At 38.1% G+C, this 23317-nt stretch overlaps 1 protein-coding gene across 11 annotated transcripts in view; it reads right to left on the bottom strand.

The window, feature by feature from the left end:
* Window positions 1–23317, bottom strand: part of SH3KBP1 (SH3 domain containing kinase binding protein 1) — a 224791-nt gene that overhangs the window by 69798 nt on the left and 131676 nt on the right. For 10 of the 11 annotated variants that reach the window (XM_040532277.1, XM_040532302.1, XM_040532260.1 and 7 more), the window contains one exon: window positions 14922–15118. In XM_040532277.1, the coding sequence (XP_040388211.1) occupies window positions 14922–15118 (197 nt within the window). Of the gene's footprint in view, window positions 1–6571; window positions 6702–14921; window positions 15119–23317 lie in introns of those variants that run through there. The other variant, XM_040532329.1, reaches the window with a different exon arrangement.

Below are 23317 nucleotides of genomic sequence, written 5' to 3'. Positions count from 1 at the left end.
GAAATTATGTACAAAGAAGGCCTACAAAATCACTATTGGGACAGACAGGAAATGATTTATGTGGTTCTGAATTTTCATGGCAAACTAAAAACAAAATGACAAACTTGTACTATCTGTGGCATTCCCCTGTGCAGGATTATATACAGCAGAAGGGGAGGGAGAAAGGAAAGCCAGGATGATTCAGTTTATATATGTTCACATTCCCTGAAGGTCCCGAGTTTGTTACTTCTTCACATTTTATTTCCTAACAATAATTGTCTTTTTTTTTTTTTTTTAAATTCGGAAAACCTCCTTTAAAAGAAAAAGAAGCAAAGATCAGGGCAATATGTTCTTTGGCAGATTTTCTGGTGTTGTGTGTGTGTTTTTTTTTTTTTTAGGTGCTACAATTAAATTTATTTATTGTTATTGTTTTTATCTTGTTTTAATTAAATTTCATCTACTAAATACTTTATATGAAATTACTTATAATTGTAATGATAATTTACCTTACCATTCAAAAGCTTGGAAATCTCAAAATTTATGGTTTCATATAGAACCCAGGTCTGCTGTTAGAACTACATGCAATTTTATCAATTTAGTTATACTTCTCAGAACAATGGTATTCATCTGGTTCTGTCACTGAGATGTAGAATGACAATATGCTGTAGCTCTCAATTATTCAAAATGGAGTTCATTTCACTTAAACATAACCTGTGAAACAGATGTGTACACGTGGGCCAGTCACTGCAGGTAAACAGCACTTTTAGGGTGTAACTCATCTGGGCTTCTGCTTTGGGACAAGAAAGGTCACATCCCAGTAATGCCTGTTAGACTGTAGACTGGGAAGAAACCTTGAGTACTAGCATCATCACAAACACATAAATTCAGTCAACAGAATCCCACAACAGTTGCTATTTTTACATATGTTAATTGTGTAGCCCATGCATATTAACTTTCAGGACAGCATCCAGCTCTGTATCTAATCAATAAATACTGGTGTTTCAGCAATACAATGCTGTCTTCGTGCAAGTCCAATATGCTCTTTTCTATTTTGCATGACCAATTCACAGCAATTTTCATTAAAACATACAAATTAAAAGGTTTTTGTCTCCCGAAGAAGACTGAAATTGCGACCTAAGTCCACGCTAAAAACTAATGTAGATTAAAAGGAGTTTACTGTTTGTCTTTCTTTTCTTTGTTTCTTAAAGGATTAACTTGGATAAGTAACCAATTAAAGGCCAGGAAACAAAAGGCAGGATTTCATCCCAGAGACCAGTGGAATCCCTCAGGGATCTGGATCAAGGCCCTTGTTTTCCACATGTTCACAGATCAGCCAGAAAAGGGGAAAAACAGAAATTCAATTCAGACAAAAGTAAAATTATACGTTTGGAGAAAAACTGCTATCTTGAGCTAGAAATGATGGGCTTTGAACACATAGTTGCTAATACTTTGGAAAGGAAAAAAATTGCATTGTAAAGTGCTAGCAACACACTGTATAAATCCATCTAACACCATAGTGTGCAGTTCTCATCTCCTTTCTCTCACATGCATAACCCACCTCAGTCCCTAAAGGAACTGGAAAACACAAAAAGCCACCAAGAATGATCCAACCTATGGAACAGATCCCTCATCCAGGAAAAAGGATAAACATAGGTGCTTTAACAGAGGTCTATAAAAATCAGGAGGGGCATTGAGAAGGTCGTTAGGGAGGACTCGTTTATTATCTCTTCCAGTAATACAAATTAAGGATTATCAAATGAAATTAGCAGGTACCTCATTCAAAACAAAGGGAGGTACTCCTTCCCACAACATGTAAGCAAGCTGGTTGGCACTCTTCCACAGGAAGTTACAGAGACTAAAATTTTATGTGTGATGAGTATGTGTCTACTTCATCTGATGAGGAAAAAAAAATCCATTAAGGCTATTAAAAACAAAATTAAACACCATTGCAGGCTGTGAACACTCACCACAGGAGTTTCTCTGTAAGTTTACTCTGTTCTCATACACTTCCTCAGGCTTTTTGGTATTGAACTCTGTTTGAAGGTACGATACCAGCCTAGGCACAATTCTCATCTGAACTACAGATGTCACAAGATCTTCTAATTTCCTGGAAACCTCATTCTTTGAGCGTATGGAAATGGAATATTGAATGCGGTACACTTCAGAAAGTAAATCTAAATAAAGCAAGGTAACATAAAAACAAAATGATAACACATGAGACACTTGCTTTGTTCAGCCCAGAGCAGAGCAGAGCAGGCTGAGGGGAGGCCTCATGGCGGCCTGCAGCTCCCTCACGAGGGGAGCGGAGGGGCAGGCGCTGAGCTCTGCTCTCTGGGGACCCGAGGGAACGGCATGGAGCTGGGACAGGGGAGGGTCAGGCTGGGTGGTAGGAAAAGGGTCTGCATCCAGAGGGTGGTCATGGCACTGAGCCCGCTGGACTTTGAGAATCGTTTGGACAATGCTCTCAGACATCGGGTTTGACTTTAGGGTGGCCCTGTGCAGAGACAAGAGTTGGACTTGATGATCCTTGAGGGTCCGTTCCAACTCGGGATATTCTATGGTTCCACAATTCCATAAGAGAAACTTCAAAGGCTTACTCGAACTCCTCTTACCCCCAAACATTATCAAACAAACTTACTTTTTTCAGTTAAAAACAAAACAAAATCATAAGGAGAAGAAAAATATAGAGGGAGAATAATTAGAAAACTATTCAAAATTTTAAAGCAACAACTCTTTCAGGCTAATTTAAATCCTCTCATTTGTAGGCCACTACAAAAAAAAAATTAATTGAGAGATTTAAGAGTCATGAAGTGATTTATGTCATACATAAATCTGCTTCCTCGGTCCCTCTTTTGTAGTTCCAACAGTCCAGAAACCTACTATAAATCTAAAAGATTATAAAAAGCAAACACTTGGAACAGCTACTGTAATGAAAAAGACAAACCCACAGGACAGTAATATACAACTGTATTTCCTCTTCAGACATCTCAAACTTTTTGTGACCTGTAAGGTGAATTATGTACACCACAACACTGTCAGTCAAGTGTGCGTAACAAGTTACCTACCTCCTGAACAAATCAGGCTCCATCAAGTAGTCTGAAAAGGTTTTAACTGCCTCTGATTTTCTCTGAGAAAGTGTTATAGACTTAAGGTGTCTTTAGATGCACAATATTTCAGTATTTCACTGTATGAATACACGCTGCTCCCTCAGTGATGATACTGATGTTTATGCCAAGCTGGAACTGTTTACATCCTCTACATTCATGTAATTTATATTTCTGCATTAAAAGGAAAGTCTCAAACCTTCATAATGTGAAAGACATCTAATTAGAGAGACTGTTTCACAGATTCCAAACTTCCCATTTACAACTACAAAACATCTCTTCAGTGAATTCAGAACTGCTTAAATGGAAAATTACTGTAGTTCTTGTTTCCAGCTGTTGAGCTCCATTAAGAAATGACCTGAGCCAGCACCAAATGTCCAATCCAGCTATCCATGCACTAAAACTAGCAGGTGTTTAGCAGACCACCAGCAGTCTACAAAACACAGATGAAGAATATCTTCATTAGCTTTATGCAAGTCACCACAGAAATATGTGCTATTTCAAGTAACTTTCAAAGAAATAAGTGGGTAAAAAAATGAGATGCAAATTTTTTGTTTTAACTTTTTGGACAGAAAAACGTGTAGAAACAAAGACTTCAATGAATATGAACGATGAAATGTTATTTTCATTAGAACTCTGGGTAGCTTGGAGAGCAGAACAGTGCTCATTTTGCTTTTTCCATCATCCTTCTCCACCGTGTACCTGTTCTACAGGCAGATGAGTTCAGACTCCAAAGCTGCTATAACTTGGTATCTTGACAAATTAAAAATTCAAATTACGGGCAGGGAGGGGAGTGGAGAGGCTTTTTTCTCCTCATGTGCTTGACATGCTGGCCAGGAGAGAAACCTATGTATCTCAACTCATACACTTTGTAAGATTCCTATTTCCGTGAAATTTGGACTCCTGACACTTGATGCTGTTAGGCTGTCAGTTTTAAATGGTTAATGAACTCCAAATCTGCCTTCCTAAAAGGCTAATGGTGAGAAAGCGAATGCAAGAGCTTACATTAGGTAGTTGCTGCTGAAACTAATGGAGCAAGACATATTAGAATCACTGAGGAATAAAAACACTTCAGCAAATGAAATTAAAAAAAAAAGCAAAAATGGAATGAAAGCTGCACAGTATGCTCCCAACTGCCTCGTCTCAAAGTACTGAAAGCATGCACATGGAAATGAGGGGTATGAACAGGCTCATTTAGCTTCTTCTAGCAATGGTAGAAGGTGCTTTTGCAAAAAAAAGTTCTTTTTTTTTTATTATTTTTTCCAGCAGATTAGTCTTCCTTCTTCTGTGCTTTATTTATTTTTCATTTTCCCCTTTTACTGACTGTGGTTCACACAAATGTAAAGGATCCTGTCCCCCTCCACTCCTTGTCAGAAATTTTACCATTAGCAAGTTGCAACTCACAATTAATTTCTGTCTCTTCTGGGAAGGATCCTTTAATCGGGCTGCACATAGTGAATGAAATCCCGTTTCCACTCTCCCAGGAGAACAATCCGTCTAGATTGCAGCTGATAACCAGCACGATCCAGATTGTACCATCCAATACAGAAACTGCTGTTATGAAACCCTCTCTTTTACAAAAATTAATGAACCTTACAACAGTTACACAGATCTACACTCCCTCTTGCAGCAGTAAGGAAAACAGTTCAGCTACTTTAATCTCTAAAAAGAAAATCTAAGAAAACAAAAGCCAGGGAATGGCTCTTCTTTAGTGTCTTCCTTTTAAAGTAGGAACAACACTACTTTGCTCTTCTGTGAAAGTTACAATGCTGACAACAAACTGCCAAGCAACTGTTCAATTATATATTTCAAATCCAATGAATAAAAAAAGAAAAAAAAATAAACCCATACTGTCATGCAGATAGTCACAGACTTTGTGCTGACAGCAAATATTTCTCCCATTTTGGCATTAGATTTCTTCTTTTCTCAACAGAAGTTACTGAGGCTAAACAGGGATATACTATTATTTAATTCTTGCAGGGAAAAATACAGTGCACCAAGTGACAAAGCAAAATGCACGAGCATCTCCATCCAGTTCTCTTTCAGCTGACTGGAATTTCATATATTTTCCTTTGAATGAAGCTCAGAAACTTGAAACACAAATGAAAAAATGACTAATATCATGTGGTTTAGCTTTTCTTTTCAGCAAGTGCTTTAGGTACAGAGACTGCTTCAGAAGAAACTGTCAGCTGGACACACAGAGGCCTACTGCTATTTGGGTGGCCAGTGCATGGCAAATAGCCCAGCACCCAGCAAAACCCAGGCAGCAGCGGGCTGTACTTGGCTACAAGGCCCTATTGCATCAGGACTTCCTCCCCAGGAGCTGATCCTCTCTCCCCCTCCTTGATTTTTACTGGGACGTTTTTATGAAGCGCTTAGTCAACTCAGTTTAATAATGTAAGCTTATATTCACGGTATTTAAGAACTATTTTACTAAGATCAAATGTCACTGACTTACTACAGAAACACATGCAAAAAAAAAAAGGAGTTTAAAAGGCAACTTAGAAATTGGCTTTCAGACTGTTAAGCCCACAGAGTGTTTGGCTGCTCTAGGATCCTTCTGTATTCCTCTTTTCCTCCTTCCTCTTTTCTTTTTTTAAGGCAGAAAAGAGAAAGACACATGGCACATTGTAAGAGAAACAACAATTCAGGAAACCTGTAGCTTCATTCCTCCACCCTGTTTACTGACTTCAGTTGTTAAATGCAGAAGTTGAAAGAAATTTTTCACGTTTCTACTAAGAGTCCCCAAAGTATCTGCAAATAATTAAACAGTTTACTTGGTGCCTCTCCATTCAGCTTTCTATAAAATTTTACAAGCATCAGTTGACTCCAGTTTTCCTTGAAGGAAAGGATAATTTCCAGTTAGATTTTATTATCCCAATACAATTTTCTCCAAATCATTCGTATCAGTTTTCCTCATTCATACAAGAGACTCCAAATGTCACCTCGCACAGAAGAGGGATTAGTAAAGCTCCTCCTCTTTTTTCTGCCAAAAAGAAGTGCCGTTTTATTAGATCACTTGGGAAGGAAAAAAAGGAGGGGGGGGATAGTTTTTGTTTCATAAGCACACATTTGAAAGAGCAACACATCCTAAAGACTGTGCAACTATTCTTGCCTAACTACGAAGTTACATTATTCTTTAGAGCAAGAAAATTGAAACCAAATCATATAGAAATAAAAAACATCTGTGCAAGCTTAATGGCCAAACAGTCCGAAAGGAAAAAAACTTAAGCTAAATGGAGCCAGGACAGAATGTGTTTTCACACAAAAGTAACCCCCTCTTTTAATACCTTCCTCTATAGCAGAAACTTCAGGATCCCCAGTGCTCTTTTTCTTTCTTTTCTTTTTACCTACCCAGCATCTACAAACTGTGCAGAACTACCAAGGAACCCTGCAGTCGAATTCTGCGCTTTGCAGAAGATATATATTGCAAAAGAGTTTTGAATATTGACAGAAAAAAAAACAGCAACTAATTGTAAAAGAAATACCTCCTCTCCCATTGTGAAGCCCAGCTGCCCTTCAGCAGCTCAAAGTGTCCAAGACGAGCACTGGAGTCCTGCCCCTTCCTTGCATGAGCTCAGCCCAGCAAGGGTGGGAGCCCAGCCCTAGCACTGACTCACACTTCGGGCCATCCCAGGGAAACAAAGGTTCCACTTGTTTATTTCACAGGAAATCTGGAGCTTTTCCTACCTCTGCTCACTCTTAAGTGAGAAGTTTCCTCTCCTTTCCCAAGCCAGTCGGCCCTCCTGGCTTCATGAGACTGAGAGCTGGGAACGGTAATGTAAGGGAGGATGTATATAGGCTTCTTGTCTAGGCTGTACAGATAAGAAGTAATGCAAATAATTCTACAGGAAAATGAGATTTTGACAAATTCTGAATGTATTGGTCTCTCTATTTTGGGGTGGGGAGAGAAATTGATATTTCATGTCATATAAGCTTTTGTTTAAGGTTTTTGTCTTTTAAAGGAAGTTGATCAAGAAACAGCAACACCATTAAGATGATGCTCTCTTCCATGAAAGTCTTATAAATTCTTCATACTTCCTCCTCACAAACCTTCAAATTTAAAACGAATGTAAAGGGCAGGGGAGGATAACACATCATGCACTTCTCAAATAATTTGGAAGAAATTAAATATTTATATTTAAGCAAACCACAACATACTACACACTCTCACTTCCATTTGACCTTAAATACCTCAGAAAAACGTTGACACGTTCACACACAAACACGTCTACAATGTACATACATAAGTATACTCAACGCGTTCCCTAGACACACACACCCATTCTCTAAAAAGATATTCTCATGGGAGTGCCAAAACAACTCTGAGACAAGAAAAACTGAACTCATACATCGAAACAAACAAAAAGGTTCCCTGATTTTAAGAAACAGCATAAGGAAGGACATGATAAACCTGGACAGTATGCAGATTTTAAAGGGGAGGCCATTAAATTGCTCACTCTGCTTCCCATAAAAAGTACAAGAAAAAAAAATAATTTGCAGAGCCAATATATTAAAATATATTTTCTGTTACTATCGTGAAGTAAATTGTGTATCCTCCCTAAGTTTTCTTTACAGGATGCCTTTTTAAGAAAAAAAAAAAAAAAAAAAGAGACATCCCCTGGGAATTATTTATGCATATTTGGTCCTAATGTGGTTGAGAGGCTTGGATTAAATGATCTCTGAGATACTCTTTGGTCTTATACCAAAGGTGAAGTTAAAATGATCTGAGTAGGACTACTACTACTGCAAGTATACATCTCTGGAAAAAATGCCAGGATATTTTAAAGATTGGAAAAGACCAAGATGATAGGTCACAGGAAAGGTAACCTCTCTTGCAGCACACTCCCTGTGCCAGCTCCATGCTGCGGAACAGGTTCAGTAATGACTCAGAGCGAAGTCTGAACGCCTCCTGAGCCAGCCAACCCACCTCCTGAAGATCTCTGTTTTCAGAAATCACAAATTATTTTAAAGTTATATTACAACACATCATTATCAGTTCCAGAAAACATAAAATTATTATCTATTTGTAGAGAGAAGAATAATCCATAACACATTTACAATACATACATTTTATGAATATGTATAAATATAAATAATACAGTCACGTATGTCTTTTTAAAAATAATCCTTGATTATGGAAAATTTTAAAAAGGAAACCACTTAAGAAAAATTCCACAAACTAATGAAGCTGAATAGATAGCAAAAAATGACTGTATGTATTTTACTCTTGGCAATTTCCAGGTTATAGACAGTCCAGCTCACATTCATAAATCTTTTTAATACCTCAGCAGCCCTGACAGTTATTTAGGTAATTTCCAAAGTCAGATATGTTATTTTATTTTTTTGCACAACGGTATTTGTTCTTTAACTTTCAAAGTTCATGCGTGCCAAGAAGATTAAATGTCATCTCATTAAATTTTTATAATCTTTCCAAAGTTTAAAAAGCCTAACAACTCAGACATAGCAATTAAAAATCAAAGTTATATTATCTGACATAATGCAAGTGAAGCAAGAAAAAAAATCTCATTTGACCTAGAAACACTAAGACATTGTTTATAAAAGTGTTTATTCCTAATGCCTTGATTACACTAATTTAAATATTTTGTATCAATTTGTATCAGTTAGATTTTACTTTGGTAAATGTTACTACTAGTATTAGACAGTTTCATTTGTGAACTTGTTCTCCTGAAGCCCAACAGACAGCAAATATAGACAGCCTACACATCAGTACTGCTACTTTCTAAAGCATTTTCTCTGTACTGAAGTTGAAACAAGAAACCAGTCTTTCATTGAAATTCAGTTTATGTCTCCACCAAATATCTCTGTAACTCAGGAAATTAACTTTATTTTGAACTATTAAAGCACAGTGGGTTTGTTTTGTTTTGTTTCATCTTTAAATGACTCCTTTTTAAATGCTTGTGGGGTATAAGTCTTGGGAATGGTACAGACTTAAATGAAAATGAGAGCTTTCTCGTGATTTAGCAAACTACTAGTCTTCAATGTACAACACAACAGCATCATGTATCACAGCAATGTAGAACGTATATACTTTTGCTCTGTCCCTATTATGAAATAAAATTGCATTAGCTTAAATCTATACATCCTGTTTCTCAGACTACAGCATCCTAAGACTTCCTAATCAAAACCACTCCTGAAAAATCAGGAGTGCTCCCTGCCTGCTCTCCTCCAAGGGAGCTCACTTTGGCAGAAGCCCAGTGCTCTCCCCCAAGGAGAACAGACCAGATTCTCCACATCACTTTTAGGAGTGACTTCTAGTACCAGCAATACTTTTACATTACTCTGCTTCTATTTTTAGATGCTATTCAAGGAGCTCAAGTCCAGAACGTAAGTTGAAAAACGTTTTCATGCGCATGCTGGATGTACTTATTTCACACGAACAAATCTTTTCTGAACAAAGGCCAATGAGGTTTTGTGGCACGGGCAACAGCTATCCTGCATTTATTTAGAGTCTAACAGCTGCTTTATTGAAAACAAAAGCCTAAAAAAGTCACAAGCAGCACAAAACATTGTGTGGCTAACTTCCTCTGCCAAAAACTGCTGTTGCAAACTGATAGTAATCTGAACTATGTCACCAATACCTGGACAGCTCTGTCTGGGCAGCCTGAACATTTTACAAACCAGTGTGAGAAAGCGTGGAAGAAAGCTCACTAATGGGATAGCATGGAAATGGAGAACGTATACAGGAGGTCAGGAGACACTATTCATTTAAGTATCATAGTTCAGTGACTCAGTAGAGACTCACTGCCAGCCAGAGTTATCAAATTTGTTCCTCTCTTTAAACCCAATTTTCCATTTCCTGTTCTACTCCCAAGGTACCAAGTCCTGTTTTGAGTCAGCCTCCCCTGACTCAAAGAGGCATGCCGCTTTTTGACTGCCTTTCATTTCAAGAGCTGGACATATTTCACCTACCTTTCCTTCTTATTTATTTACTCCAGAAAGGCTAATAATATTCAAAAGACATTATTTAGAACTTCCACAGTGCTCCACAAACATCAGTTGCTGTTTGCAAACGTGTGCTATTTCTGCATAATGGAAGAAACATAAATCCTGCTTCCACACCAAACTCTCGGAATGAAGGGTTACACCGGTGAAGGAAGAAACCCCGTCTGCAGAGGCAGCCTTGCTCTCAGCACAACTTCAGGAGGGGCCAGGGACCTTCTCCCCTTATAGCTTTACTCACAAGTCAACATTAAAGTAAGTGGTGAGGCAGGGATGCCAAACTACACAGAAAGCGACTGCAAAGCAAAACACAAATGCTGCTTGAACAGCTGAATGCCTCCCCCGTTCCCACATACGGTTTGACACGCTGCTGCTGCTTGCCATGACCGCTGCCATCTCTGATGGCTGTTCCTGAATAAACGAATGCCAGAAACCTGTGCTTTCAAGAGCAAACTGCTACAACCACTTGATATTCACACTGCATGCTCTCTGTCTCAGCAGGCATTTTTACTAGTGTTTGTATTCAGTACCAGGTATTTTTGCTCACATCCGTTTTTTAATTATCTCAGGATTTTGACCACTGTCTCTCACATCTTTGTGTTACGGGAGTAAGAACCTCCAAGGACATTCGGTGTTCACAGTGAGTGCTGGCTACGCACACCTGAGCTCAAACCCAACATAAGCCAGCTTGGAAATGCCAAAGACCTTGCATCTCTCAAAGGTTTCTTTTTAAATGACAATTCAAAATTAAGGAGAAAAATGATTTGTGCAAGCGACAAGGCAAGAATTGACGTAACAGCTGTGGCAAAGACCTGACTGGCAACAAAACCTCGTCATCACAGTTTCTGGATCCCTGGGTCATGGCCTCAAAATAGAAACCCAGATCTTACAGGCACCCTGAATTTATGACTTCCCATCTTACTACTTTGGACAGGTAGATTTAATAATTGGCATCAGCTTCCAGCCCTTCTAGCTGTTCTGTCTACTTTCATTATTTCTTCTCCATTTCCCCTCTCCACAATATACTTAATACATGCAGAAATAAAGATCGCTATGTAGCGTCTTGCAGTGAGAAGGATCCCTAAACAGCAGTTAACTAGTTGCTGGGTCTAGAGCCATTACAGCCTTTCCTTTATATTAAGTCGTTATGGTGGCTGCAATATTGCCCAGTTTGATGGCTGGATATAATTTCCATTAAGTTCTGGCAAACACTAATGTGACCTCACCAAAGGCTGCTAATGAAATCTAGCTCTGCTCGAATTCACCAGAGCTAGCTAACTATGAAAATCTTGCCTGAAGAAAACTATGAACACATCTCAAATGGAAAATGCAAAAGATATTCTCAATAGTTTCTTCATAAGTAAGGACAGTTTTCAGAGAAATAAAAATGACTTTTTAGGACTTCTATTTTGCATTCACCTATCATGGCCTCCAGCATTTTCAGCTGAAATTACAACTCAATAAAAACAACCCGATACAGTTAACTCAGACTAGGAAGCATGTTGGTTAAATTAATTTTCTTCTACTTTTAGAGGTTTATTTTTAGATATAGGAGAGGAAAATGTGATAGCTTATTGGAACAATGGAAGCACAGCACATATAGATCATGTTGGAAAGAAGCGCAATCTAGAAACACAAGTTTTAGACAAGGCACTACAAAATGAAGAAGGAAGAAAATAAACGCCTGTATAAATGTCTTGAAAATGCACAAGCAGAAGGAAGAAATGTGAAATGGATATTTCTATTTGACCATACAACTTTAATAGTGCTACACTAAATTTTCTAAGGAGACACAACATTCCTGTACGCATACTGCATTTCTTCTAAAAATTCATGTGAGCAAGCTACAGCTTCAGTCACATGTAGCATAGCCAATTAGCTCACTTACAGCTATCATTAATGGGAATTTGACAGAGCCAAACCTCAGGAATCTGATTCTATTCTGACTAGAAAACAAATATGGCCAGCAGTTGATTCATCAATGCAAACAGGCAAAGAAAAGAACTACAAAGGAACAGTATTTGATTCTTTTACTTTAAAACACAAAGAACAGCTCTGATGGCACTCCTCATATTAAACTATCACAACTTCATCATTGATTTCCCTAGGATAATCTGCTTTTGTGATTTTTAGATCAAAGAACAGCAAAGCAATGAATTCTGCACACCAATAAAATCGATGGGTTTTCACGCAACTCCTCAGTTTTGCCTCTAGTTTGAGAGCTTATTGATCACCCTAAAAGACAAGGGCCACTATATTCTACATTGTTAGCACTGCGCAAACACTTGAAGCACAGCAACCTGACCGGTGATTTACAGCAGGGTGTAATGGAATCTGTTCCTGCTCCACTGACAGCAATCCTTTCTGCCCTCATACTCCCGCCAATATTTGTGTAAAAGCCTTCCTAACTTAACACAACAATAATTCATAACACCTTTGTGAGAAATATGATCTAGACTTATGAATCATAACATAGAAGAACACAGTAGAACAGAAAGTAATAATGCCGACAAAATGAGACCAAGTTGATTCTTCTGTAAAAGGGAACAGCATCTCCCATAGGCATTATCTTGTTATAAATAATCCTACATTATACAATCCTCTCAATAATTTACTGATACTTTAAAAAAATCAATAGTTGTTAGGTAATGTTGTAAATGAGAAAGGTAAGAGTATCATTACAAATATATATAGAATGTTTCATCAGTAATAATATCAAGAAGAACCAATAGAAAGAGTTTGAGGGTCTCCAGACTTCAGAAATAATTTTAAAACATGACGAAACTGAGGATAGCACTGTTTCTGCCTCTTCAAAAAATTTATTGAAAAACTGAAGCTACTTCTTGTAAATGAGCAAGATACACTGATAAAGATCCCTTTAAAAACTACATTAATTGAGAGAACTTGTACTGATTTGTCACTCTGCATCATAAATTGCAACACTTTTGACCCTATATGCAGAGCTCTTGAGACAAATACAACCTTTCTTGGAACTACAGACACTGCAGGATTCTCTCTCTCCCAGCCAACATTAAGTGGCAAGGGACACTGCAATGACAAGGGAGGAATCTCCTGCAGCCAAGAGAGAAATATTTGGGGAGGTTAATCTTTTGCAGTTGTAACCTGATGTTTTGTCAGTGAATCATGTGTTGGTGCTATGCGTAGGTAAAGACAACAGTCCTGAAGCTTCTGAATGGCACTGTTCAAAGGTTAACCAACCTGACCCTACCCAGCAAAAAAAACAATGACAGCAGAGTGTTGCTTTTGCTTATCTACACACTTGAAGCACAAATAAGGGTCTGTGCTTACAAAGATGAAGACATTATTTTCCACTAGCCATAGCAACTTTAGGAGAAGTTTGAGGACATAGGAGGGAAGGTCTATAGGTAGGATGAGAAATGTTAGAAAATTTCTGAAGATTCTAGTTTGAATTTTTGGCTGGCAAGAAATAGACTTACACTGCACCAACATCTGTCTCTGTAACGGAGAAACAAAGGTATAATTTCTCATTACTATAAAGTGAAGACTTCCCTTCTGTGAACAAAGGCTACTTCATAAGCACTTTGTGAGTACTTCATATTAAAGCGATGGACTCCAGAGTTCAAGAAGTATGTAATTTATTTTAATCAGTTCCCATTTACAATGACTACTTTATAGATGGCTACAATTACAGTAAGTCTGCAGACAAAAGAAATCATTTCTGTAGCCTTAACGGAGCCTTATCACTTGAAAATTCTCATCTGCCTGTATCCAATTCAGGAGAACTACATTTTGTGTAACACCTGAATTCTGGTCTGTGCCTACATTTATCTTACAAGTGAATGTTGCTGTTATACACAAGTTATAAATACTATTAGCATGTAAATTCTGTGTGTGTTTATCTTAGGAAATTGTCTGCATATTTCCTTTATATACCTACATGTGGAAAATTAATGAATTATAATGACTCATTTACTGTAGAACTGCATTATTAAGATACGCAGTTCTTGATGCTGAAGGACTTTTTGTCCTGAATACAGAAAAAATGCTTAAGTACAGTCATGTATAAGCTTAAGTCTGTCTGCTATCAGGTACATCCTACATACAAAGGAATTTTTCTTATGTGGGACTTGTATGAATAAGATTTCAGGCAGCCATGAAAACAAACATCCTCCAAAAAGGGGTTAAAAAAAAAAAAAGTTATTTCCAGTTACTAGAAACATCTCATTTTGATTTCTAGTCTCCATTTCTAGTTTACTTAATGATCGTTTTGGAGGCTAGAGACCAAAGAATGCTCTCTACAAAGATGATCTGTTTCAACCTGTGAAAGTTAAAATTTTCCCCAAGTGTTAATCTCAGGACTTTCTTATGTCATATAGAACAAACCCACAAAAAATAAGCTTTCCCTTTTACTAGCCCCATCAAACAAAGAAGATTTTTGAAAGCACTTTTTAAATTAACAAACCCAGTACTAAGTGGAGGTATTTAGTTATTTTCCAAATCTTCCTTTTCGGAAAGCTGATGACACAATGACTGTATCTCCCTCTTAGTTTATATAAGAACTAGCAATTATTTTTTATTATAATGTGGTAACTACAAATCTGAAAAAGCCTCTCCAGTCTTCTTCTCTAAACTAATATTTTCGTAGAAAAAAAGGACAATTAATTGTCAGAGGAGTAAATCTTTAAGCAAAGTAACAGTTCTTGTAGGCAGTTGACATCGCTAGCACTCACTTTCCAGTGTGTGGCAAGAGAAAAAAGCAGAGTGTCGTCCACAGAAAGTTTAGGAAATAACGACCACAAAACTTTAAGTTCTTGTCAGTGATAGAATTTAGAACTTCAGGATGAAAACTTCTTTAAATCAACAACAAAGGAAGAATTAAGAAATGATACGTACCTTATCTACTGAGACAAAATCATTGTCAACTTCTATTGACCTTGGCCGTAGTTTTATAGGTTTGTCTTTGAAGATATCTCCAAAGCCAACACCCTTGACCTTTTTGGGTTGGATTGTCGTGCCTCCATTGGCTCCTTCTGATTTTGTGCTGCAAGAGTCACCACCATCACTCTCAGAGCCTGTAGTATCTTTTAGGCCTAGGAAATGGAGGGATAAAAGAAGGAATCTTAGGTGTGAAGATCCCTGTTTCCAAAAGAGATTGTGACCGGAACATGATCCCTCCCACCAAGCTCTAAAGGAAACAAAGCCTTGAGAAACTGGCAGAGAAGAGGTTCTCTGTGCCATGTGCTCATTTCAAAGTTTTAAAAATCACGTCACTTCATCGCACTGGTGTACTTGTTAGAGCTTACACCAATCCACAAAACATGCATGCTCCAGGATCAAAACTTCACTTGTGAAGACAGCGACTCCTTGAGTACCAAAAAAATCCTTCTCAGACACATATTATTTGCCAGAAAGTTCATTAAATGAAAGAGTTAAAGCCAGTTCTAGGGCAGCTATTGTATAAAGTCACTTAAAGCTAACAGTCAGTCAGACCAGGCATACTATACCTTAAATCTGTATGACTCATATCAAGCCAATTATGCAATTAGTATCTAAAGTTACATTACCTAACTGGGAAATATAAAGCTGAAAGCTGTTTAAACAAATCTGCAATCGAATAAGCTGCATAATGTGTTCCCTGCTGAACATTAAATCTCTCTGCAGCATAGGCAGCCTCATAAGAAAAGCACCCATGCACACAATCCTCTAGGAATATAATAAATCAAAACTGACACTCTGATTTGCATTACTTCTCTCAGTGAATAGGAAAATTTATCTGTGCTTATCTGAAAATTTCCGCTGTTTGAATAGCAGAGGCCACAGATCCAATATAGTGACATCTCAGTCCTTTACAGGATGGTGCAGAATCAAGCCAAGCAGCCGCTGGCAGCAGAAGTGACCCACTGAAGTTTCCTCCAATTGAAATAGTCCCCAGAATCATTTACACCTTCCTTTCTTCCTATGTTGCAGATTGACTTAACTATGTTTCCAGGAAAAACACAGCACTTTATGCTAGCTACTACATCACTAATTCTACCTAGAAATAACAAACCCAAATTCTCATATTCCCCTTAGAAGCGTATATGGTGCCACACACATAGATCATATGATAAGCTTCTCAGCTTATTTTTTCTTATACCAAGGTCAACAAATTGATTGCAATGGATTTTCATCGTAAGGCTGCCAGTAGAGAAGAAAGAATCATCCTTAAATTCTAGACACCCCAAATCAAGTAGAGATTACATACAGATCTCTTTCCTTCTTCCCTTAGGTAACCATATAGTCTTATCCAAAAATCATCTATATTTCCACGAAGAGAAGAGAAATGACACTAAGATAAGAGCAGAGTCTACTGGATTCCTATAAATGGCTTGCAAGTTGTGGAGCATGTGGGAAGCTTTACAATACCCTAATAATGCCTCAGATTCTACAATTCTCTGACATGTTTAAGTAGCAAGAATAGGATGAAACAGCAATCTAAGCTGAATGCATCTGAATACTGTTTCTAAACTAATCTAGAACAATCTTTTAAAGCCAAATAGAACAATTACCTAGAGAGAATATTTTGACGGTCAGGGAAAATCTTTATGACTAAAATTGTTAATATTAACAACTGAATCCTTTCCTTTTGCCTTCCTGACTCAAGTGACAGCTCTAGGTTTAAAAGACCAAAAATCCACAGAATGAGAAAAATTTTAAGGAGAGCAGAAAATGAAAGATGAAATTCAAGGTATAGCTCCACATACAATCACATACAATTTCTTTCAGGTTCAGTCCATCATTAAGAACAAAGGCAGAAAACAATGATTTTCTGGGGCTTGGGGCATGGTTTTTGGTTTTGATGTTTCTTTTTAAGGTCTCCACACAACAACTTTCTGTCATTCTGATGAGCAGTAACTTGCTTTCAGGGAGTCTCCTCATCTTCCTGGCAATTCGCTGTTAAGGAACAAGACTGGTAAAACACAAGATCTTCTTCAAGAGCTACTTTAAACTTCTCCGATGAAACACAGAAACCACTACAAGTCCTGAGGCCTACAGGAACAAATTCACGAGCAAGGAAGCGAGGGGCTCACCTGCTAAAATTGGTTTTAGCAGCAGGGTGCTGTGAGGAGAGGAATTCAGGAATTGTGTATTGGGATAGGATTTTTAGTGAGAATAGTTTTAGGAGACAAATTATGAAAAATTATGATAAACTGCTCTGTTCTAGGATTTTCTGTATCTGAAATGAAAGGAGTATACGTGCAGAATTAGAGAAAGCTCCTGCTCAGAAACAAACAAAAATGCTGAAGACTAAGTAAAATGCTTGCTTTGGCTCTGCAGCCTCCTGCGCGGCTGCTACATCTGCCTGTCGAATATATATATAACATCACTGATTCTGCAAGAGTATGATTTAGATACCACTGTACAAGTTATTTCTTCCAAAAATTGCCCAGGATTTGAATTAAGAAGAATTCTAAACAATAATAATCACAGTATGACTCTTTTCTCACATATGCTGGGGCCTTGATCTTTTTACTTCGACCTTTTCGTCTTCCCATGACAGGCCTCGGTTAACACCTCAAAAGCTGGTTTCATGGGTTTATCATAGTAGTTAAACGGTAGCATTCATGCCATCATTAAGGAAGTTCTTCCAGGGCTCATGAAAGCAATAATGAGTGAATTCAAGCCTTCACTGCAATCCTGTTCTGTCTGTGCTGTGGTGGTGGTGATGATGGAGGTCCTGTCTGTAGCGGAGCCATTCCACAACGCGGGGGCACTCAGAGATGCAGGACTAGACTAATTAAGCCTGATAGGTATAAATCAGCAGCATGGCAAAGTCACTGCCTTTTTCTTATTCCTAAACCTTGTTGTAACTTGGAAGTAGAAGAAAAATTAATAATATTTCGGAGAGTAAAACCTTCACAACTCAAAATTCTGTACAAAGCACAGTGATCATTTTATCTTTGCTGAACAAAGGATCTGCTTCTTTCTCCTAATGTGGGATAGGGAAATCAGCCTCTGGCAAAAGTTCCCCATTTCATCCTTGCCAGGATCTCCTAAAACTACTCTGTGACAGACAAAAGCAGCAGTGCAGAGACCTCCCTCCACAAGTAACTGCGTTTAATTGATAGGATGCATGACCTCTCTTAGCCACTCCCTGAATGGAAAACACGTCTTTAGAATAAATTATTAAAATAGGTTTTCCACATCACTAATTGTGGGAGAAGAGGACATACACCTAGACCTGGACCTTGGGCAGTAGACGGAAATAAAATATGGAAGTAATTAAGGGAATTACTCAACAGGTGTCATATGGACTTTCAGTTCTTTGAAGCCTGCATGAAAGAGAGATCAGAAACCTCAAGGGCTCAAAGAGAATTAGCCTTTTATTTCTGGGTAATCACTTGTTTTTCATTATGGCATCTTCATCTTCTATTACCATTCTTCTATGATGAGACAACACACCTTACATCAGAAGCCTCACCTCAGGCTTACAACAGACTTCCCTAGCATCACCCATCTGTGCTTGATGTTTTCCAAGAGTCATTTCATTCTCAATGCTGCCACGGAGCTTTTATTATCAGGGCTGTATACCGTGACAAAGTTAAATAGGAAATAACAGATATATATTATATATATTTTAATGAGGACAGAATGGACTGAAGTGATGCCTGCCCAAAGTAAACTGCATTTGAATGGTCAGATACAGCAGCCAACCTGACAAAGCTTCTTCAAAGTTAAAATAATTCTTCCTGATGAACTAGGAAAATGACAGAATTTATTATTTTTTGACTGACACAAACTGAGGATTCCCTTGGACTTAAATAAATGAGAATAAAAGCCCTAGCTTTTCCAAGAAGTATCTGCTCTTGCTCTTATCACTTGGTGGCTGTGGGAAAGAGGCAGTAGTGACAGCAAAGAAAGGCTATATGCAGTAGAAAGTCAGAATAACTTAGATAAAATGAACGCATGCACAGCAACATTAAGAAACAATAATGCAGAAATTAATCTAACATGCTCTTACTCTTAAAGACAAGCTGAGGGGACCTTCTCTTTATCTTAATTCTTCCCAAGGTACCTGAGATATACATCTGTGATTTGTACAGATACAGAACTTGCAAGCAAGAATTTGCAATAGTCTGCCCACTCTTGCACGACAAATACTCTCCTCTCACTTACTTTTTCATTGGGTTGTTTACTGAAATAAATAAATGTATGTGTCTATATCTATTTAACACGTGTTTGAATTTCTGCCCTTTTCTGACAAAGAAGTTTCTCCTACAAAGTTGCAGTGGTGGGGACTAAAATAAGGTGCTATTCCACATTTTGACTGAAACCAAGGAATACTATTTTTGCAATCATATCCCAAGTTCAACTTGAGACATGTAAGCCTCTGTGATTCTATTTTATTAAGCATTTTCCTGTAACAATTTCCTCGTCCAAGATGGAGAGATGAGCAAAACTGAAGTCAGAGAGTGATCCAAGAGCCTTTCTTGCCTTCTGAAGGGGATGCTATTTGATTTTATTCCACAATGCAGACCCCTTCCAGTCTCTTAAATAAAAATAAAAATCTGGGACCCAGGACTCCGAGCTTGTCCCTCCTCCCAAAACCAGAAAATTGCCCCTCTTCCTACTGACTCAAATACCCTCTTTTTTTCCTTCAGCTTTGCATGGCCTTTTTCACCATTACTGCAAAAAAAATGTTTAGTAGGAGAACAGAGCTGGGTGGACAGTTTCCCTGAAAGACAAATACAGCCCACAGATAGGGCTGGGAACTATGCAGGAACCTGAGTGACACAGGCTGGCAGATTATGAATTTTAAATATGGAATTTTCTGCAAGAAGAGCTACAGTTAGCAGGGAGGTCACGTTGCTAAATGGGCATTAAAACCTGGAGTGCGTCTCAGCAGGCAGAGTCATCTGCCACTGACAAGCAGTACAGTCACATTGGAGCAGCTGCAGCAGAGCTGTGAATGTAGCGCAAAGGTAAGGCCAGCAGCTCATCAAAGTATCTTCAGAAACACTAAACATGTTTTTTGGTTTCAAGTCTAGTCATTCAATACTTCAGATATATCCAGGTCAGGATAAAAGCTACATTAGTCAGGCCTCTTACTATTTTTTATTTTTTTTAAAACAGCAAGTTTTCTAGAAGTGTCAGCTCTCTGTCAGCATTCAGATAACTGACAAGCTAAGAACATAACAGTACTTAGTGCTTACTAACATTCCTACTGTCCCACCAGTTCTAGTAGTATGAAATGTTTTCATACCCTTATAACTTTTTTAGGAAGGATATAAGACTTTTTGGATATCACTTCCCATTTCTGGCTCAGTAAGCAAAGATGCTTTGATTTATTGTCACCAGATCATCTGTAGCACCACAAGGCAGAGCTCAAACCTGAGCGTTAAGTGCACTTTAATAATAAGCTTCTTAAAACCTGACCAAGGGCAGCATCAGCAGCAAGGAGTTAAAATTCCCAGGAGTCCCAGCTTTTGGCTGGAACTAGATATGGGACTCCTGGCATAACGTTATTTAAAAAGATCCAGAGATCTAAGATTCTCGGTTGCTTCATGCTCTTTACAAGTGCAAGATAATTTAGTATTCATGAAGATTAAATTCTCACAACACTGTCTGGAGGAATTTCACACTTCACACATATTTTTCCTCTATGGCTATATATGAGATATTAGTTTTCTCACGACATTTCAAACATACCACACTTCTGTTGTGCCAGTTACAGGTCTTTTGAGAGCAACATTCTGAAATGTACCAAAACAGATTAGCTCAAACAGGGATTAAGAAGAGACCGCAACATCAGACTTAATTCACCAACATCCCCAGAACTGTGCTGGCATTAAACCAAGATTCTAAACCAGAAAGATTTTTAGGGATGATAAAGGGCTGTGTAAACTAAAGCTGTTAAAATAAAAATAAACAGCTGTGATAAAATTAACTCCATTCAAAGCAGGAAAAGAATTGTTTCTAAATAGCTTAAAATGGCAGGAAAAATGCAATACATCGTAAGCCTTACAGAGCTTTCTATTTTAAGGTATTATTTACTAATTTAATTTTTATTCTGGATTGTTTTCTCTACAGACTTTTACTGGCACTGAGGAAAAGACAAGAACACTGCCGATGTGTGAGCCAGAGATGCTTAGGCTCTCTGAGCTCTTCTCAGACTAGCTCTGTTAAGCCATGTAAAGGTCAGCTGTTCAGAGGCACACACCTGAGACAATGCAAACAATCTCCTGATTTGGTCTGGCAGCCAGAGAGAAATGCTGTCAGCTGTGTTTAATAGAATAAAGAACTGTGCAAATGAAGCTTATTGGGATTTCTGCCTTTTATGGGAGGGAGGAAAGGCAAAGGGAAACGTGTTCTTTCCTTCTATTTAGAGAAGGGTGGTGTGGACCTCCTGAGCGACCGATGTGAATGATAACGAAGGTGAAGCCATAGATGGCAATTGCAGTAGATGAAACAGGAAGCGTCTTTCTTCCTTTTCCTCACACAGAGGCAAAGGCAGAATGCATAGATACAGCCTATCAGGTACTTATCTTGAGCTTGTTTTCTATGAAAGTCCTGTATTTTGCTGAAGACATCCTTAACAATGTTCTGTAGTGTCAATTAAGGAAAGCAAAAACAGAAAAGGAAGTTTGATTTTTAAAATGACTGTAAAACAAAGCTGCATTGCTCCTTCATAAATTAAAGGTTAATAAATTCACACTTGGAAAAAAAATTATGCTTCTTAACCAAGTGATTATACGTGTACAAATGGTTGATGCAGACTATCTCAATATTAGTCATTATTTGTTCTTCTTGGTTATGCTCCTTGAAGAAATGTAACCTTGTATTCTAAACATTTTGTCATTTCCTTTCACAACGTTCATTTTCCATAACACATTTCTTGCCACGTAACATACAGCCCCAAGTTTTTTATGCTTTCACAAAATATCATGCAGGGAAAAGGGGAGCAGTGTCCTGCACCACATAGCAGCATGCATTATGGGCAATGCAGTACAAGCATCTTCTGCAGCATGAACACGGAGCCATCAATGAGGAAATTGGTGGCTTCACCTCATCCCCAGCCATTTCCCTGAGTACTGTAAGAGCAAACAGAAACAGCCACTGATTCAGGAGTTTTACAGCTGTACTGTCACCGTCTTCATTTTGGAACTGTTTTGTCATCACCCGTGTTCTCACCAAGTATAGGAACATGTTATTGTATGTGAAACAACAGATAAGCAACCCCAGCCAAAAGGATTCTTTCCCTGCCACTCACCACAAACTGGTCTTTAGTGAGACTCATGGAAAACCACTTGCTGATGGGAGCCCAAATCTTGGAAGGTTTTAATGCAACATAATTCTTCTACCCACCACCCCCAATCGCTTGCCATCTGTACATTTGTTCTCCAGAAAATAGGATGCTTATTCTTAATCAAAAATTTTTCTCTCGCCCATTTTTTAGCATTGTTCTTTGTCAGATGTTATTTTTCATTGTAGCAGCTGTGTATTTATTATACGGTATTCTTTGTAAGCAAGTTAGAAGCTGAAATAAAATTTGTAACTGTCCTCTTCAGAACTGTTCAAACCCACGTTCTGGTTTCTCATTTAACTTTGCTCACATTCAGACATTCTTAAAAGGAGTTAATAATACCACAAATACGTCAACCATATTGATTTCTTTGAACTCTGACCAGACACTGTTCCTCGAGGATTAGGAAAAAAATTAACGTGGTGGAGCAATAGAAAACACAATTAAGGATACTCACGAATACTTCTGTTTCAACGATCCTGTCTCATTTTCTTCCATTATATCTAGTATCTATTACTGACAGCATTGTGGGTCCATGTATAAGGAAAGAGAGGCAAATATTTGTCAAGTCAGGCATTGAATCTGCCCTGTTCCTCGGTTGTAGCATTTTCAAAGGAAAAGAAAGCGAAGGAAGAAAGAGAAATTAGACCAGTAAAAATAAAAAATAAAAAACCTTAGAAATCCAAGATGCAGGAAAGTTCTAGGATGAGAGAAAAGAGGGCTGTGATCAACAAAATGACAAGTAAGTAATTTGTTGTTGTTGAGTGTTCACCCAGCATACACAGCAGCAAAAATTTTCTGACAGCAGGTTAATGAGCAGAATACCAAAGGAGTTAGAGCTATTGCCGAGTGGAGTTTGGCATCCTAATGACTGAAAAAGCCATGTCAGCATGTGAAGGCAATGCTGGCTGCTTATGCAGGAGACAGTCTTGCATATTTCAGGGAAAAGTATCTCTAGAAGCAGCTACAAACTAATTTGACAGCATTTAGCTATTCCAGGCCTTGG

This window comes from Cygnus olor, chromosome 1 (genome assembly GCF_009769625.2).
Source record: "Cygnus olor isolate bCygOlo1 chromosome 1, bCygOlo1.pri.v2, whole genome shotgun sequence".
NCBI classification, from domain to species: Eukaryota; Metazoa; Chordata; class Aves; order Anseriformes; family Anatidae; genus Cygnus; species Cygnus olor.
This window is presented reverse-complemented; position numbering and strand designations above follow the sequence as displayed.